Source organism: Pseudophryne corroboree, chromosome 1 (assembly GCF_028390025.1).
Source record: "Pseudophryne corroboree isolate aPseCor3 chromosome 1, aPseCor3.hap2, whole genome shotgun sequence".
NCBI lineage: Eukaryota > Metazoa > Chordata > Amphibia > Anura > Myobatrachidae > Pseudophryne > Pseudophryne corroboree.
The window spans coordinates 803,670,148-803,690,735 of record NC_086444.1 but is presented as its reverse complement, the minus strand read 5'-3'; the positions used below and the strand labels follow the sequence as shown (position 1 = coordinate 803,690,735).

General features: G+C 45.6%; 1 protein-coding gene across 2 annotated transcripts in view; it reads left to right on the top strand.

Annotated features, from left to right (window-relative positions):
* Positions 1–18,910, top strand: part of SEC24B (SEC24 homolog B, COPII coat complex component) — a 233,204-nt gene extending 214,294 nt beyond the window's left edge. For both annotated transcript variants that reach the window (XM_063918997.1, XM_063918989.1), the window contains 2 exons: positions 17,090–17,193; positions 18,057–18,910. In XM_063918997.1, the coding sequence (XP_063775067.1) occupies positions 17,090–17,193; positions 18,057–18,171 (219 nt within the window). In that variant the 3' untranslated portion in view covers positions 18,172–18,910. The remainder of the gene's footprint in view (positions 1–17,089; positions 17,194–18,056) is intronic.
* Positions 18,911–20,588: the final 1,678 nt, after the last annotated feature.

Sequence of the window (20,588 nt, the reverse complement as noted above, 5' to 3'; positions counted from 1 at the left end):
CTGTTCCCTTCGTACAGTAGTGATTCGTGGACCAACTGTGAGCCTCAGCTGGCCCCTGTCTTTTAATCCCAACTCCACTATATGTATGGTAGTGTCCTTACCAAGAGGAATTAACGGCCCTCACCCCCACCCCTCCCCTCGGTATCAGCGATCTATGGAGGCTGGATGCCTGGTGTGTCTGAGACTGGGTCTTTCTTCTTGCTACCTGAGTGGTAGCTATCCTTTTGACACATTGTGGTACTGGCCAGAGCTGCTCCCTGCAACTGGTACTCCGCACTCCTCTACAGCCGCATTAAATCTTCCTGGTGACTGGGGGTCAGTTGTCCCTCACCATGTGTTACAGCCTTACATCTCTACGGTGAGTGTCTCATAAGCCCCTGTGTTCTGCCTGCTGCCTGTTGGAGCTGCTCATCAGTGATACAGTGCTATATCTTCTGAATGAAGCTATACCTTCCCACCAGCCTCATAAAGACCTGCCTACTGGTTTTACATATGAATTGTTGACAATTTTTCCCCAAAACAAAACGCTCCGAAATTGTTTTTTTTTTTTTTTTTGTAATAGTGAATAAGGTGAGGAACATGAATTTAACCTTATCCAAAATGATTTTAGTTAAAAAGACAAAAAAAAAAAAGAGGAAAATATATATTTAAAATATAAAAATACATTTTCTCAAACATCGAAACATCGGTCGAGAAAATAGATAACATCAGAACATTGCAACTTTACTTTTTACCCCCCAAGAGAGCTGCCAGATACACGAAGGGGAGGGGGGGGGGGGGGGGGGGTCTGGGGTGTTTGTTTTACACGTTCCCAGCGGCTGCCATTGTCTGCAGCTGCTGAGTGGGGGGTTCCTGCCGAGCTGGCCGATCAGCAGTGATCGGCAGCACGGCAACACTGAGGGGAGGGTACAGGGAGGCAGAGGCACTGACAGCAGCAGCGGAGGGACATATTTCCCTTCCCTGCCACTGCTAACACTGTTTATCTGACTGGTTGCATCCTGTGCGACCAGGTCAGATAAAGCACTGCCTGGTACGTGTTTTTATTACTGTGTTCAGTATTCCTGTTTCTAACTGCAGTTTATACTACTGAATATGTTGCTTTTGTTACTATGCCACCTAGTGGTCTATTAATGTAAGTTTTCAGACGTACTGTATTATTGGAAAATTTCATTGCATAAGTGCATATATGTTTAAATTACGCTAATACAGACCTAGAAAGACCGTTCCCACAGGTTGGAGATTTAGTCACCTTCTTACATCTACATGACCACCAGTTCTTTTATAAGACATTTTTCCCCAGCAGATTGGTAGAATCCACCCAACAAATTGCTTAACTGGGAACCTACGAATAAAATAGCTATCTCAATATTTTACTAACACTTTCAAATAAGTTTGGATCATTCTATAATTTCAAAAGGTCTAGCAGCTTGGCAAGTACATCTTCCAAGTATGGAAATAGATGTTTTTTTGCAGGCACGTTAAAGTATGCCTCTGTCTTACTCAAGATATAAAGAAATGTTGCTAAATGTGCTTCATAGAACATATCTGTCCCCTCACAGACGATTCTTAAATGGTCTTTCAACTTCCCATAACTGCTGGAAATGTGGAGAATTGCATGCAGACCTCTATCATTGTTTATGGCTATGCTTCTGGGTGCAGATACGCAATTACACTATTGAGTGTTTAGTAAATTATTTATCTTTAATCCCAGAATGGGATTTATTAATAATCCATACTTAAAAAACCCAAAACACAATATGGTAAAATATATATAACATCTCACCGAGCACCATTCTAAATTTCCATATATACTCCACTTTTACTTAAGCGAAAACAACCCTTAAATAAATACTCAATTTCTTAAAGAGACAGTACCTTTAATCCAACTAGATCAGGCAGAATGTCGCTTACACATCCAAATATTCTCTTAATAGACAAATATACTTCTCTCTATTGATCTAAAAACATGGCAATACATAATAATACAGGTACACCACCGAGCAGCTCGGCGGCGGATCGGCCAGAGTGTAGGGCCTATTAGTCAGAGCAGCAGCTGATACAGATCAGAATCATATAGTATCTCACCGAAAGGAAAGGTCAGCGCCTGGGAACATTTTTTCCTATCACTTAGTGGTAGGTTAAATAAATTTTATGGTTCTTAGGCTAAAAGCTTTGACTGTTCCCAGGATGCTCAGCGCCGCCTCCTCTATAACCCTGCCTCCATGCACAGGAGCTCAGTTTTGTAGTTGGTGCCATGCAGTGCAGGCATACAACAGGCAGGGCTGCTCCAGCAGCCCTCAGAAGACCTTTTATAAGTGCTTTTTGAAGACTTCAAGGGCTGCAGCAGAGACGCTGTGAGTGTTAGATGTCACTCTGCCATCTCCTGCTGCGGCTCCATCACCTCCCCCAGCGGCGCTGTATACTTCTGTGTCCTGGTTGCCGGGTACTTACAGCGGAGGCTCCGGTTTTCTTCAGTCAGGCACACACACCAACGCAGCTCTCCGTGATTGCGCTTTTTTTTATTGCCAGGTACTTACAGCGGAGGCTCCGGTTTTCTTCCAGTTAGTCTCACACACGACTGCTGTTCTCCTGGATCGCGTGGCCGCACTCAGGGAGGAGGTAAGTGGGTCCCCCCGGTGGGACCCTCTGGAAACCGCGATCCAGCACGGCCGGTGGGAGGCGGGCCACGCGCGCTGGCGTGGACACTGTGGCTGTACAGGGACCCCACTAGATCACCAGGACAGGGGCACAAGTCATTTTTACTAAAAAAACGTTTTTATATGGCCCACAGTACCCAGTGGTGAAGTCCAGCAAGGGGATAAGGCTCTGACCTGTAGCCCCTCCCCAGCCCCTGGGCGCCATTTAGAGTAAATGTTCCCGCCCTGGAGCTGCATCTCTCTCTCTCTCCCTCACTCCCTGTCAGCGTTTGGGTGCCATTTTCACATGCTGAGCTGATCCTGGAACTGTTTGGGCAAAACCTCCTCTGTAAAGCCGCCTGTATGTCTGCGCTGTGCATTTTACAGGACACTTAAGTATTCTACATGTCTGTTGACAGTGTTAGTTAAGAAACAGTGCATTTAGTCAGGGTTATGTAGTACAAGTACCCTGTGATAAACATCCAGTATTTACTGTGCATTGATATATCTATTGATTGTATAGCTGTACTTAGTATTACTTTGTATTGCTAGTCCAGTGCAGTTTTATTGCATGTCATAATTTCTGCATTGTACATGTGACTGTGTGTGTGTGTGCATATACAGCTGCTGCGTGACTTCCATTCCGTGTATCTTTCTCAGATTGCTATCCCTTTATTCTGTACCCTGAGGGGGCTAAGTGCGTCAGGGCTAATATTTTATATAGGCGTTTCACAGGATATACTTGAGTATTTCTCTAACGTCCTAGTGGATGCTGGGGACTCCGAAAGGACCAAGGGGAATAGCGGCTCCGCAGGAGACTGGGCACAAAGTAAAAGCTTTAGGACTAGCTGGTGTGCACTGGCTCCTCCCCCTATGACCCTCCTCCAAGCCTCAGTTAGATTTTGTGCCCGAACGAGAAGGGTGCAATCTAGGTGGCTCTCCTGAGCTGCTTAGAGTAAAAGTTTAAATAGGTTTTTTATTTTCAGTGAGACCTGCTGGCAACAGGCTCACTGCATCGAGGGACTTAGGGGAGAGAAACGAACTCACCTGCGTGCAGAGTGGATTGGGTTTCTTAGGCTACTGGACATTAGCTCCAGAGGGACGATCACAGGCCCAGCCATGGATGGGTCCCGGAGCCGCGCCGCCGGCCCCCTTACAGATGCTGAAGCAAGAAGAGGTCCATAAATCGGCGGCAGAAGACTTTCCTGTCTTCATAAGGTAGCGCACAGCACTGCAGCTGTGCGCCATTGCTCTCAGCACACTTCACACTCCGGTCACTGAGGGTGCAGGATGCTGGGGGGGGGCGTCCTGGGAAGCAATGAATTTACCTTAGTTGGCGAAAAATACATCACATATAGCTCCTGGGCTATATGGATGTATTTAACCCCTGCCAGTTTTCCAGTAAAAAGCGGGAGAAGAGCCCGCCGTGAAGGGGGCGGGGCCTATCTCCTCAGCACACAGCGCCATTTTTCCCACACAGCTCCGCTGGTAGGAAGGCTCCCAGAATCTCCCCTGCATCCTGCAACTACAGAAACAGGGTAAAAAAGAGAGGGGGGCACTTATTTGGCAAAATAACAGATATAAGCAGCTATAAGGGATAGACACTTATTGTAAGGTTGTCCCTATACATATATAGCGCTCTGGTATGTGCTGGCAAACTCTCCCTCTGTCTCCCCAAAGGGCTAAGTGGGTCCTGTCCTCTATCAGAGCATTCCCTGTGTGTGTGCTGGGTGTCGGTACGTGTGTGTCGACATGTATGAGGAGGAAAATGATGTGGAGGCGGAGCAGAGTGTCTGTAACAGTGATGTCACCCCCTAGGGGGTCGACACCTGAGTGGATGTACTGTTGAAAATTACGTGACAGTGTCAGCTCTATATAAAAAAACAGTGGTTGACATGAGACAGCCGGCTACTCAGCTTGTGCCTGTCCAGACGTCTCATAGGCCGTCAGGCAGATACAGACGCCGACACGGATACTGACTCCTGTGTCGACGGTGAAGAGACAACCGTGATTTCCGGTAGGGCCACACGTTACATGATTGAGACCATGGAAAATGTTTTATACATTTCTGATAATACGAGTACCACCAAAAAAGGGGTATTATGTTCGGTGAGGGAAAAACTACCTGTAGTTTTCCTGAATCTGAGAAATAAAATGTGTGATGATGCGTGGGTTTCCCCCCGATAACAATTAAAAATTTCTTAAAAAGTATTGGCTGCATACCCTTTCCCGCCAGAGGTTAGGATGCATTGGGAAACACCCCCTAGGGGGGATAAGGCGCTCACACGCTTGTAAGAACAAGGGCTCTACCCTCTCATGAGATGGCCGCCCTTAAGGATCCTGCTGATAGAAAGCAGGAGGGTATCCAAAAAAAGGTATTTACACACATACTGGTGTTATACTGCGACCAGCTATCGCCTCAGCCTGGAGGTGCAGTGCTGGGTTGGCATGGTCGGATTCCCTGACTGGAAATATTGATATCCTAGATAAGGATAGTATATTATTGCCTATAGAGCATTTAAAAGATGCATTTCTATATATGCATGATGCACAGCGGAATAATTGCCGACTGGCATCAAGTATAAGTGCGTTGTCCAATTCTACCAGTAAAATGGTCAGGTGATGCGGATTCCAAACGTCATTTGGAAGTATTGCCTTTGAAAGGGGACATTTGGGGTCGGTCTTTTAGACCTGGTGGCCACGCAACAGCTGGGAAATCCACGTTTGTACCCCAGGTCGCCTCTCAAAATAAGACGCCGTATTATCAGGCGCAGTCCTTTGTTGGCAAGCGGACAAAAGGTTCCTCTTTTCTGCTCGTGACAGAGGGAGAGGAAAAAGGCTGCAGAGATCAGCCAGTTCCCAGGAACAGAAACCCTTTCCAGCCTCTGCCAAGCCCTCAGTATGACGCTAGGGCTTTACAAGCTCAGGCACGGTGGGGGCCCGTTCTCAATGAATTTCAGTGCGCAGTGGGCTCACTCGCAAGTAGACCCCTGGATCCTTCAGGTAATATCTCAGGGGTACATATTGGAATTCGAGACGTCTCCCCCTCGCCGTTTCCAAAAGTCGACTTTACCGATGTCTCCCTCGGACAGGGAGGCAGTTTTGGAAGCCATTCACAAGCTGTATTCCCAGCAGGTGATAATCAAGGTACCCCTCCTGCAACAGGGAACGGGGTATTATTCCACACTATTGTGGTACCGAAACCAGACGGCTCGGTGAGACCGATTCTAAAATCTAAAATCTTTGAACACTTACATACAGAGGTTCAAATTCAAGATTGAGTCACTCAGAGCAGTGATTGCGAACCTGGAAGAAGGGGACTACATGATGTCTCGGGACATCAAGGATGCTTACCTTCATGTCAAAATTTACCCTTCTCACCAAGGGTACCTCAGGTTTATGGTACAGAACTGTCACTATCAGTTCAGACGCTGCCGTAGGGATGGTCCACGGCACCCCGGGTCTTTACCAAGGTAATGGCCGAAATGATGATGTTCCTTCGAAGGAAGGGAATTTTAGTTATCCCTTACTTGGACGATTCCCTGATAAGGGTAAGATCCAGGGAACAGTTGGAGGTCGGTGTAGCACTATCTCAGATAGTGTTGCGGCAGCACGATTGGATTCTCAATATTCCAAAATCGCAGCTGGTTCCGTCGACGTATCTTCTGTTCCTAGGGATGATCCTGGACACAGTCCAGAAAAAGGTGTTTCTCCCGGAGGAGAAAGCCAGGGAGTTATCCGAGCTAGTCAGGAACCTCCTCAAACCGAGCCAAGTCTCAGTGCATCAATGCACAAGGGTTCTGGGTAAAATGGGGGCTTCCTACGAAGCAATCCCATTTGGCAGATTCCACGCACGAACTTTCCAGTGGGACCTGCTGGACAAATGGTCCGGGTCGCATCTTCAGATGCATCAGCGGATAACCCTGTCACCAAGGACAAGGGTGTCCCTCCTGTGGTGGTTGCAGAGTGCTCATCTTCTAGAGGGCCGCAGATTCGGCATTCAGGACTGGGTCCTGGTAACCACGGATGCCAGCCTGCGAGGCTGGGGAGCAGTCACACAGGGAAGGAATATCCAGGACTTATGGTCAAGCCTGGAGACATCACTTCACATAAATATCCTGAAGCTAAGGGACATTTACAATGCTCTAAGCTTAGCAAGACCTTTGCTTCAAGGACAGCCGGTGTTGATCCAGTCTGACAACATCACGGCAGTCACCCACGTAAACAGACAGGGTGGCACAAGAAGCAGAAGGGCAATGACAGAAGCTGCAAGGATTCTTCGCTGGGCGGAAAATCATGGGATAGCACTGTCAGCAGTATTCATTCCGGGAGTGGACAACTGGGAAGCAGACTTCCTCAGCACGACCTCCACCCGGGGAGAGTGGGGACTTCACCCAGAAGTCTTCCACAGGATTATAAACCGTTGGGAAAAACTCGACAGGTATTGCGCCAGGTCCAGGGACCCTCAGGCAATAGCTGTAGACGCTCTGGTAACACCGTGGGTGTACCAGTCAGGGTATGTGTTTCCTCCTCTGCCTCTCATACCCAAGGTACTGAGATTGATAAGATGGTGAGGAGTAAGCACTATATTCGTGGCTCCGGATTGGCCAAGAAGGACTTGGTAACCGGAACTTCAAGAGATGCTCACGGAGGATCCGTGGCCTCTACCTCTAAGAAGGGACCTGCTCCAGCAAGGACCCTGTCTGTTCCAAGACTTACCGCGGCTGCGTTTGACGGCATGGCGGTTGAACGCCGGATCCTGAAGTAAAAAGGGCATTCCGGATGAAGTCATCCCTATCCTGATCAAAGCCAGGAAGGATGTAACCGCAAAAACATTATCACCGCAATTGGCAAAAATATGTTGCGTGGTGCGAGGCCAGTAAGGCCCGACGGTGGAAATTCGACTGGGTCGATTCCTACATTTCCTGCAAACAGGAGTGTCTATGGGCCTGAAATTGGGGTCCATTAAGGTTCAAATTTCGGCCCTGTCAATTTTCTTCCAAAAAGAACTAGCTTCAGTCCCTGAAGTTCAGACGTTTGTAAAAGGGGTACTGCATATACAGCCTCCTTTTGTGCCTCCAGTGGCACTTGGGATCTCAATGTAGTTTTTTTTTGGATTCCAAAAGTCACATTGGTTTGAACCACTTAAATCTGTGGAGTTAAAATATCTCACATGGAAAGTGGTCATGCTGTTGGCCCTGGCCTGGGCCAGGCGCGTGTCAGAATTGGCGGCTTTATCCTGTAAAAGCCCTTATCTGATTTTCCATTCGGACAGGGCGGAATTGAGGACTCGTCCTCAATTTCTCCCTAAGGTGTTTTCAGCATTTCACTTAAACCAACCTATTGTGGTGCCTGCGGCTACTAGGGACTTGGAGGATTCCAAGTTGCTGGACGTAGTCAGGGCCCTGAAAATATATGTTTCCAGGACGGCTGGAGTCAGAAAATCTGACTCGCTGTTTATCCTGTATGCACCCAACAAGCTGGGTGCTCCTGCTTCTAAGCAGACGATTGCTCGTTGGATTTGCAGTACAATTCAGCTTGCACATTCTGTGGCAGGCCTGCCACAGCCAAAATCTGTAAAAGCCCATTCCACACGGAAAGTGGGCTCATCTTGGGCGGCTGCCCGAGGGGTCTCGGCTTTACAACTTTGCCGAGCAGCTACTTGGTCAGGGGCAAACACGTTTGCTAAATTCTACAAATTTGATACCCTGGCTGAGGAGGACCTGGAGTTCTCTCATTCGGTGCTGCAGAGTCATCCGCACTCTCCCGCCCGTTTGGGAGCTTTGGTATAATCCCCATGGTCCTTTCGGAGTCCCCAGCATCCACTAGGACGTTAGAGAAAATAAGAATTTACTTACCGATAATTCTATTTCTCATAGTCCGTAGTGGATGCTGGGCGCCCATCCCAAGTGCGGATTGTCTGCATTACTTGTACATAGTTATTGTTACAAAAATCGGGTTATTGTTGTTGTGAGCCATCTTTTCAGAGGCTCCTTCTGTTATCATGCTGTTAACTGGGTTCAGATCACAAGTTGTACGGTGTGATTGGTGTGGCTGGTAATGAGTCTTACCCGGGATTCAAAATCCTTCCTTATTGTGTACGCTCGTCCGGGCACAGTATCCTAACTGAGGCTTGGAGGAGGGTCATAGGGGGAGGAGCCAGTGCACACCAGCTAGTCCTAAAGCTTTTACTTTGTGCCCAGTCTCCTGCGGAGCCGCTATTCCCCTTGGTCCTTTCGGAGTCCCCAGCATCCACTACGGACTATGAGAAATAGAATTATCGGTAAGTAAATTCTTATTTTTTGTGATTTTCAGTCACCATATACCTCTTGAATTCTCTGTTTGTGCTAATACACTGCACAGGGGGTTATTGACAAGGTATTAGACTGCTGATATTGTACTGAGTTGCCCGTGATTTGAGCTTACAGGTATGTCAGCTACAAGGGGCGATGGAGCTGTGGGTGATCCCACATTGTGTGGTGGTGATGCTGCGTACACGTTAGAGGAAAACATAGGAGCAGAGGGTTCAGGTTCTGGGGGTTCCCTACCCCCAGTGGGACCGTAGCAATGGGGGTTTATAATGACCCACCTTGGGCTACTTTCTCCACGTTATTAAGTACACTGGTAACTAGACTGCCCCCTATGGGACCTCACGTGCCGGTTCAACCACATATTATTCCGGTGGTTAATACGCCATGGGCAGATCACCTGTCCACTCAGTTACAGCAATTGAACGACTCGCTGACAACACAGAAATCTGACTCTCGCACGCCTAAGACCAAGGTGTCCTCTAAGCGGGCCATTACTTCCTCACAATCCACCCACGTCCCAGACACCTCGTCTGATGAGGATGGTGTGTATACTGATCCCACAGATATTGATCCGGATACTTCTGATGGGGAATCTGTCTCACAGGTGGATGTTCCTGACTTATTAGAGGCTATCGGACTAATTCTTCAAATTTCTGATGAGCCAGAGCCTGATGCTACTTCTAAGAAACCCGGACAGATTTAAAGGTCAGAAGGTTGTTAAACAAGTTTTACCTCATTCTGACCATTTAGTTGACATACGTCAGGAATCCTGGGGAAAAAATTCACACCTCACAAGAAAATGCTGGCTCGCTATCCCCTCGCTGCGGGGCGAAGTTAAAATTGAGAAACACCCCCGCATGAGGATTCGCAAGTGGCGCGGCTGGTGGTTTCCTCAGCTCTACCTGTAACTACCGTCACTTCTCTGAAAGAGCCGACGGATAAGCGTGTGGAGGGTTGCTTAAAGGCGATTTTTCACCCTAGGAGGAGCTGTGCATCGGCCCACTATTGCAGCTACTTGGGCTGCAGAAGCTATTGAAGCGTGGGCTCAGGAGGTGGAAGCGGAGCTGCCTTCCAACTTTTCTGATAATGCTAGCCAATGTCTCTCGTATATTGTTACAGCCTCTCATTACATTAAGGAGGCGGCTTCTGACGCCGGTATTCTGGCGGCCAAGGCTTCTACTACGTCCGTTTTGGCTCGCCAGATTCTATGGTTATGGTCCTGGTCCATGGATCTGGATTCTAAGAAAACCCTGGAGGTGCTCCCTTTGAAAGGAGACATTCTTTTTGGAGAGGACCTCAAGAAAATAGTGGCTGACTTAGCTTCTGCTAAAACAGCGTGTCTACCTAGTACTGCTCCTTCGGTGCTGAAGGTTAAGAGTACTTCCTTTCGCTCCTTTCGTCCTTCAGGTAAAGCACAGGGTCAGGCGTACCTGAAACAGGATCGCACTTCCAAAACCACTAAGCCCAAACCTAAACGGGCCTGGGCTGCCCATTAGCCAGCTTCCAAATCTGACAAGCCTGCTGCATGATGGGGCGGGCCTCCCCCAGGGGGATCCCAGGGTGGGAGGCCGACTTCTAGGGTTTACCCAGGAATGGTTGAATACCACTGCCGACGCCTGGGTACGGGAAATCGTCACTCGGGGTAATGCCATATCCTTCAAGAATCGCCCCCCTCATCGATTTTGCTTGACAGACGTCCCTTCGGATCAGGTGAAGGCAAAAACTCTTCATTCGGTGGTACAGTCCCTCCTGGACACAGGAGTGGTAGTACAGGTGCCTTTGGCTCAGAGAGGCAAGGGGTACTATTCACCGCTGTTCCTAGTCCCGAAACCGAATGGGTCCTCGCGGCCCATTCTCAACCTCAAGTCCTTGAACAAATCTGTGAGAGTCTCCAAGTTTCGTATGGAAACTCTTCGCTCTATTGTTCTGGCCTTGGAGCCCAGGGATTATATGGTCTCCCTGGACATACAGGATGCTTACCTGCATATTCCTATTGCAGTGTACCTGAGGTTTGCTGTGGGCAACCTCCATTTTAAATTTTTGGTTTGACCACGGCTCCGGGAGTCTTCACGAAGGTCATGGCGGTAATGACAGCTGTACTCCGCCGTCAAGGGGTCAGGATCCTACCGTATCTGGACGACTTGTGATCCTGGTGAATTCCCAAGAAATTCTCCTACGCCATCTGGATATGATGCTCCAGTTTCTGCAAGCACACGGGTAGCTCATCAACTGGAAGAAATCTTCCCTGGTCCCTGCTCAGAGCATGGTGCACCTGGGGGTGTTGTTGGACACTCACAACCAGCAGTTGTTCTTGTCTCAGGAGAAGGTCCTGAAACTTCAGGACAGGATTCGATGCTTCCTATCTCGTCCGCAAGTGTCGATACACTCGGCAATGCCAGTGCTAGGTCTCATGGTGTCGGCTTTCGCTCAATTCCATTCCCGGCCTCTGCAGAAACTGATTCTTGCCAAGTGGGACGGCCTGCCTCACCGGATCAGGTCTCACATGATCTCCTTACCTCCGGTGGTCTGTCTGTCACTGAGTTGGTGGCTGCAGGACCAACGTTTGAGCAGGGGTCGCCCCTTCTGGATCTCCAACTGGGTCCTTCTGATGACGGATGCCAGTCTGAGAGGTTGGGGTGTGGTGTTGGAGCAGCACTTCCTTCAGGGTCAGTGGACCAGGGAGGAGTGTCTCCTCTCGATAAACTTTCTTGAATTGCGGGCAGTGTTCAATGTGTTGACACTGGTCCTGCCTTTCATACAGAACAGGCCTGTTCAAGTACAATCAGACAACGCCACCACAGGGGCGTACATAAGGCGGCACTCGAACCCGCATAGCAATGAGGGAAGTATCAAGGATTCTTCAGTGGGCGGAACGCCATCTACCGGTTATATCGGCAGTGTTCATTCCGGGGGTCCTAAACTTGGAAGCGGACTTCCCCAGTCGTCAGGACGTACACGCCAGAGAGTGGAGCCTCCATCCAGAAGTATTTCAACTCCTAGTGGACAAGTGGGGCCTCCCAGATGTGGACCTGATGGCGTCTCGACACAATCACATTGTTCCAGTCTTCGGAGCAAGAACAAGGGATCCTCGAGCAGCGTTCGTGGACGTACTGGCAATTCCATGGAACTTTAGTCTCCCCTTCATCTTCCCTCCGGTGTCACTTCTGCCCAGGGTTATAAGGAAGTTCAAGCAAGAAGGAGGACTCCTGCTTCTGATTGCCCCAGCGTGGCCCAGACAGCATTGGTTCTCAGACCTTCAGGTTCTCTCGATAGAACGTCTCCTTCTACCGCACAGCGCCCAGATCTCCTCGTTTAGGGCCCTTGTGTATATCAGGATTTGGCTTCAGGATTGTATATCCGGATTTGACGGCATGACTTTTGAAGCGTCGGTCCTGAGGGCCAAAGGTTTTTCTGAGGCAGTATGTTGAAGGCCCGGAAACCGGCTTCTGCCCGTATTTATCATAGGGTCTGGCGTTCTTACTTTGCTTGGGGCGTATCTAACAATCATGACACTTACAAGTTTAGTACGGCCAAACTTTTGGCCTTTCTGCAAGAGGGCCTGGACTTGGGCCTTCGTCTGGCCTCCATCAAGGTTCATATTTCTGCCTTGTCGGTTTGGTTTCAGAGAAAAATTGCGACTCTACCTGATGTTCATACATTCACTCAGGGTGTGTTACGGATTCAACCTCCTTGCGTCCAGTCTGTGGCTCCTTGGGATTTGTCGGTGGTTCTGGAGGCATTACAAGGGTCTCCATTTGAGCCTCTTGAATCATCAGACCTTAAGTGGCTTTCTCTTAAGGTATTGTATCTACTGGCTATTGCCTCTGCTAGACGGGTGTCTGATTTGGGTGCCTTGTCTTGTAGGTCCCCCTATCTGATTTCTCACCGTGACCGAATGGTTCTTAGGACACGTCCCGGGTACCTACCTAAGGTGGTGTCTTCTTTCCACCTTAATCAGGAGGTTATGGTTCCGGCCTTTGTGTCTCCTGAATTGTCTTCCAGAGAGCGGTCTTTGGATGTGGTACGGGCTCTCCGTATCTGTGTAAAGAGGACAGCTTCCATTAGGAAGTCTGAAACTCTCTTTGTACTGTTTGGTTTTCACAAACGTGGCTGGCCTGCTCACAAGCAGACCCTGGCCAGATGGGTTAGAATGGTGATTGCACATGCTTATGTACAGGCTGGTCGTCCAGTTCCTGCTACTATCAAGGCCCATTCTACTCGGTCTGTTGGACCTTCTTGTGCGGCCCGCCGTGGTTCATAAGGTTCTATGCCTTTGATACTTCCGCCTCCCAGGATGCTTCCTTTGGATGCCGAGTTCTTGTGCCCACTACAGTGCGTACCCTCCCTTGAGGAACTGCTTTAGGACATCCCTGATGTTATTCCCTGTGGAACCCAGTGTACCCCGCTGCAGAAAACGAAATTTATGGTAAGAACTTACCGTTGTTAAATCTATTTCTGCGAGGTACACTGGGTTCCACTGGGTGCCCACCCTGACGCACTTGGCTTCTTTGGGTTTGTATGGCATTAGCTGCTGATACCTTCTAGTGTCGTGAGAATGTGGTGTACATGGCTACTAACGGTTGTCGTCTCTTTTACCTGCTACTGTATTGGACTGGTTTACAAAACTGAGCTCCTGTGCACGAAGGCGGGGTTATAGAGGAGGCGTCACTGAGCATCTTGGGAACAGTCAATGCTTTTAGCCTGTTGGTGCCTCGGATCAAGATCCTACTCTGCACCCAATGTTATTTCCTGTGGAACCCAGTGTACCATAAGTTCTTACCATAAATCTCGTTTTATCTCTTCCGAATGGAGTGGGTGGGAGTAGTATTAGAGAGAGGAAAAAAAAACCTGAAACATTCTTTTGAAGTATGGGAAAGCTATATCACAAATTCACAACTCTGTCCAGCACTGTGTGGTATATGTCCCGAATGTTAGAGGGTGATCCCCTAATGTTTTGTTACTCTCTTCTTTTTGGTTCTGTGGCAGGATGGGGGGGGGGGGGGGGTTAAGGCGATCGCAGATAATCTTCTTTTCTTTATCTTTTTTGTGTTTACCATAAGATTTTGCTGTATTGTGAATGTATGACGATACATAATAAGCCCCATGGTATAAAATGCAGTCATATGTAGCAAATATTATAACACACATGTAATTATGTGAACTTGTGTACCCTACAAAGACAAAAGTCTCTTGAGATATAGGTTATGTTTAACAAAAACTTTATTGTCCAAATATAAAGAGATGTACTAAACTTTTCTTTTCTGTACAATGAAAATGTTTGACGCATTGCTTCAATAAAATATAAATGTAAAAAAAAAATATATATATAAAAAAATAGAAATGTTAATTCTTTATTTGAAGAAATCTAAATCAAATCAATATTTTGGTGTGTCCACCCATTGCCTTCAAAACAGCATCGGTTCTTCTAGGTACACTTGCACACAATTTTTGTAGGATCTCGGCATGTTGTTCCAAACATCTTGGAGACTAACCACAGATCTTCTGTGGATGTAGGCTTGCTCAAATCCTTCTGTGTCTTCATGTAATCCCAGAGAGACTCGATGTTAAGATCAGGGCTCTGTGAGGGCCATATCATCAATTCCAGGACTTCTTGTTCTTCTTTGTGCTGAAGATAGTTCTTAATGACACTGGCTGTATGTTTGGGGTCATTATCCTGCTGCAGAATACATTTGGAACCAATCAAACGCCTCCCAGATGGTATTGCATAATGTGTCTGTCAGGATCCTCAGGCGGATATCTGAATTTGCACACGCAACTGTGACGTCAGCCACCGCAGCCCACTATTCTTGGAAGGCTTTTCACAAGATTTTGGAGTGTTTCTGTGGGAATTTGTGCCCATTCGTTCTGTAGAGCATTTATGTGGCCAGGCACTGATGTTTGACAAGAAGGCCTTGTTAGCAATCTCCTTTTCAGTTCATCCCAAAGGTGATCGATGGGGCAGAGGTCAGGGCTCAGTATGGGCCAGTCAAGTTCTTCCACACTGAATTCATCAAACCATAGGGGTAATTCAGAGTTGATTGCAGCAGCAAATTTGTTAGCAGTTGGACAAAACTATGGGGCTCATTCCGAGTTGATCGCACGATAGCTGTTTTTAGCAGCCGTGCAAACGCATAGTCGCCGCCCTCAGCGGAGTGTATTTTCGCTTTGCAAGTGTGCGAACGCCTGTGCAGCCGAGCTCTGCAAAAACATTTTGTGCAGTTTCAGAGTAGGTCTGAACTTACTCAGCACTTGCGATCACTTCAGTCTTTTTGGTGCCGGAATTGTATCGCAAATGTTTGCAAATAAGAATTTCATGTGGTGTGCTGTACTCTGACTTCTTGTTCAAAACTTGCCTAAAAGCCCAATATTATTTTAGTAAATAAACAAAATTTGCAAATCGTGTTTTGCTAATGATTCATTGCCATATCAGACATGGCACATTGGGACCTATTCAGACCTGCAAACAGCTGTGCATTCGCATGCAGAGGCGCATCTAGTGGTCTACGCATACGTAGTGTCTATAGTGCGCATGCACGACCCTTCACTATGCGGCCGCATCCCGGAAGAATGTGGCCGTAAGGTGATTGACAGCGGCCACAGCCCATTCTTGCCTACCTGACCCTCTCCATGAGGGAGAAAATGCTCTGTTCCTGGACTTTCCTGGTAATGTATGATTGCCATCACCTGTGGTGAAACACCTTTCTTATCAATTAACTAGCTCACCACAGGTGATGTCAATCATACATTACCAGGAAAGTCCAGGAACAGAGCATTTTCTCCCTCATGGAGAGGGTCAGGTAGGCAAGTATGCCACAGCCCGCATTATGCACCATATTTGTGGTTCTCAAAGTCGGTCCTCAAACAGCTCACTTTTCCCATGTCACCTAGCAGGTGCACAGGTGTATTCATTACTCACTGACCCAATTTAAAAGATCCACAAATGGAGGTAATTATTTCACTTGTGATTCTGTGAGGAGACCTGTAAAATATTAACTTTTTGGGGTCCTGAGCACCGAGTTTCAGAACCTATGCACTATACCACGTACTGTATGCAGTCTGCACTACAGAATGACACCTGTCAGAGTACTGTATACCAGTGTAAAAACACAGCTTGTTTTACAGCTTCCTCTTCTAATCTCCTTTTTGTCTGCATTTATCTTGTTCGCAGCCAGTGTGTTCAAACCTGCATGACCGTTGTATTATGCTCACATTCATAATAACTATATTGGAGTGTTATAGTACTCGAGCAGTTCCTGGGTACTATATTTATATTCATATAATGATCAGTAAAGTCATACATTAAAAGCAGATACAATTTTCTTTTATATCTGCTATAGATCTATTGAGAAATACAGTAGATATAAATATATTTTTATTTATGGAACTTTAACTTAAAATTATAATTTTTTGTTCACTTATTGCAGTTACTAAAATTTGTTACAAATTCAAAAAATTCTTTATTTTACATGAAACTCACCCTACTGTACATGTTTTAAATATCAGTCAAATTTTCAATTCTGAAATGAGAAGACTGCAAGTGCCCTTTGTCATTTTAAGACACCTAGGGGTCTATTCAGTTGAAGTCAGAACTGCCGTCTAGTCGTAAAGAAGTCGGTTTACGACTTTTTTAAGGTCCAATCATGATTCAACCTATTCAATGGTACTACCGTTTTTCCAACTTGTCAGAAAATATGGGAATTGGCGGATTAGCCGCGGATCCACGTGTTTTGTCAGATTTGCGGCCAAATTCCGACAGGTTTTAGTCCCATTTTCGACAATGTCAATCCGACTTGAAAAAAGGAGTCGGATTGGCATTGTCGAAAACTAGCAAAACCAGTCAGATTTGCCAGCAAATTGAATACTGCATTGTCAGATCCTCTCTGTCGGAGAGGCTCCGACATGCATTCAATAGACCCCCTAGTGTGCAATATAACATTTTTCCTGCATCCAGCTTGGCACAAAGCGCAGATTGGCAAATAGTGTCCGTTGTGATACAAATAGAACATAATCTCCCAGTATCGGGCACAATTACAGTTTTAAATCTTTGGTTTCACAAACCCAAATGCTCCATGCAGACATTTTTACATGAAATGTTCTTTGATACATTAGTGAATTTCTTTAACCCAGGTTTTCTCCTTGCAGACTCAGCTTCCTGAGTTAGACACTGTGGCTTCAGAAAGGACAAGACATTTAATTTCATGGCTTAAACAGGATAGTCCTTTAAACCCGGTTTTATATGTGTTGAAGTAAGTATGTCATGTATTTTCATATCTAGCATGCTTTCTAACGAATTTCCACTGGATTTTGAACAGTGACCTTATAAATAAGATTCCACTTTACATTAATTAGAACTCTGACTACAACAATTATTTTATTTGTGTAATGTAAATTTGGCCATATAGTAGAATTTAAGATTATCTTTTCAACCATCCAACTAGATGGTCGATTGTCCTTTGCTCCATACATTGTCAGATTTATTTTCAGCCAGCCAGCTAGATAGATGGTTGGAAAGATAATCTTAGTGTGTGGCCAGTTTAAGATATTAAAGAATGTGTTGAAATGCTGGCTTGTGAGCAGGTATTAAGCCATGAGCCCAGGCACAAAGTACCATTCTTTGATTACAGTGTCACCACTTTAGAGCAGTGTCACCATCAGTTTAATAAACATGTTTTGTAAATTGTTGCTTACTTTAAAAATAGTCAACAGTAGGAAACTTGTATTTTATATGTTCCTGTGTGATATTTTTTCACATGCACTACCGATCTTTATAATCCCAGATAAAAAAAAAAGTAATGTGCTAAAATATTTTTAATGAAACCTGAAAGGGTATTAGAGTTTTCATTGAAAACAATAAAAATGTGCAACAGAAAAATGACAAATAATGTGCAATGTAAAACAAATGGTGAATATGTAATTTATCGAGAACAGCATCTGGAAATGTTACCTGTTTGTATACTATAGCAGCAGTATGGGTTCAGCATCCCTAGAGAGATTTTTAATAATACTCAAAAATTGTAACTCAAAGGTGCTAGAATGTGTTGCTTTTGCTGCTAGAAGATTGTGTGTGTTTTATGGCAGATTTGTAGTAGTAACTTTTTTGTCATTTCAGGGATGATAGTGTTGGAAAGGCTGAGTTTTTCCAGCATTTAATTGAAGACCGATCAGAATCTGCTTTCTCCTATTATGAATTTTTACTTCACATTCAACAGCACATATGCAAGTGATGTGGTTGTGCCCTCTTTTGTGTGGTCCTTTAAGAAGTAACGAGACATGATGGACACCAAAGGACTTAATGAATTTTCAACCTTTTCATAAGGAGAAACCTTTTGCAGACTATATTTTAAGCAGATGTGTGTGTGTGTGTGTGTGTGTGTGTGTGTGTGTGTGTGTGTGTGTGTGTGTGTGCAGTTGTGTGGCATTTTGGTGCTGTGCTTATTGTATGTGATGGAAGATTTTTCAGTTTACTTGATGATGGCAACTATTTTTTTCCTAAAACTATATTTCTTCCGGATATGAAGAGACGCCAAAGACCAATGTTTCACTTACATTTATATTTTCTATATTTTAAGAGACGACTTTGTGGAATTTGGCACTCTTGACCTGGAAGATTACACTTGGCATATATCTACAGAAATAAAATATTTATTGTACATAGAACTGCATTTGTATATTAAGTGTAAAAATGTAACTAAAAAATATGACTTGCTGAAGTGTGAAGCGTTGATGAATGTAGTGCTACTGTATGTATGGATGATGTCCGATTACAACAAACATGCAACATTTATCCCAGAAATACAGATCTGCAGACTTATTTATGACAGACCTACTAATTAAACTTTTTTTTTTTTTTTTTTTGCTTGATCATGTGTTTTTATACTTCTGCTATTGCTTCTTATTTTAGAGACCAAAACTTAAGGTTCTAGACTCTGTATATTGTAAATGTTATTTAACATTTTTATTTCTCTGAGTACTTCAAGTAAAATTTTCAAAATTCAATATGACTTTCTGTGGTTACTGGCAGGCCCAGTGTTGGTGTGTTTCTATAATGACCATCTATCACTTCCTTTTTCTGATATTTAAATTTGGAATAAGCTCCCTAAACCTAGTTTCCATGTACAATTATTAGCATACAGAATACTTGAGAAAATGACTAGCAAAATGGTGCCCTCGCCTTTATCTTCATTTTGTTTTATCAATGCCATAATGAAAACTAGTTGTTCATGACTGCTGTCCTAATCTAGTAGTATGTGATTGTTCAGACTTAGGACTCTTGTAAATTATACAGATTTTCATAAAGAGCTACTGTACTTGTGTATAGTGACCCATGTTCCTGCTAGCGCATGGGCTTTTACACCTTCATTAATACTCTAATATTTATACAAGTCGGAAGATAACTACATGTATCATGTTTAAAACATGATGTTAGAAGAAACTATGGGGTATATTTACTAAAATTCGTATTTTTCCGAATGAGGTTAAAGTTCAAACACGAATGACATCGAAAGTGTAAATTTGCAACTTTTTGAATTTATTACGACTAATTTACTAAGCTGTCGTATTCTGCATTTTCGTATTTACCGATGTCGATGTCATTCGTATTTTTTGGCAGTGTTTTACGGGAGTGAATTGTAAAACACTGCCGACTTTAACACAATGAATCTCGGCCGGATCTGTGAGATCCGTGCTGGGCTTCATTGTGCACCTTTCGTAAAACATAAAGCATTGTTAAAAAAAAAATTAAAAAATGCGTGGGGTCCCCCCTCCTAAGCAAAACCAGCCTCGGGCTCTTTGAGCCGGTCCTGGTTGAAAAAATATGGGGGGAAAAGTGACTGGGGTTCCCCCATATTTAAGCAACCAGCACCGGGCTCTGCGCCTGGTCCTGGTTCCAAAAATACGGGGGACAAAAAGCGTAGGGGTCCCCCGTATTTCTGAAAGCAGCACCGGGCTCCACTAGCCAGATACATAATGCCACAGCCGGGGGACACTTTTATATTGGTCCCTGCGGCCCTGGCATTACATACCCAACTAGTCACCCCTGGCCGGGGTACCCTGGAGGAGTGGGGACCCCTTCAATCAAGGGGTCCCCCCCCTCCAGTCACCCAATGGCCAGGGGTGAAGCCCGAGGCTGTCCCCCCCATCCAAGGGCGGCGGATGGGGGGCTGATAGCCTTTTTGTCAAAATTTGAATATTGTTTTTAGTAGCAGTACTACAAGTTCCAGCAAGCCTCCCCCACAAGCTGGTACTTGGAGAACCACAAGTACCAGCATGCGGAGGAAAACCGGGCCCGCTGGTACCTGTAGTACTACTACTAAAAAAATACCCCAATAAAAACAGGAGACACACACCTTGAAAGTAAAAGTTTATTACATACATCCACACCTCCAAACATACATACTTACCTATGTTCACACGAGGGTCGGTCCTCTTCTCCATGTAGAATCCATGGGGTACCTGTTGGAAAAATTATACTCACATAATCCAGTGTAGATCGGTCCTCTTCTGTTCTATTTGTAATCCACGTACTTTGCAAAATAAAAAAACGGACACCCGACCACGCACTGAAAGGAGCCCCATGTTTTCACATGGGACCCCTTTCCCCGACTGCCAGGAACCCCCCCTGACTTCTGTCTAAGAGGGTTCC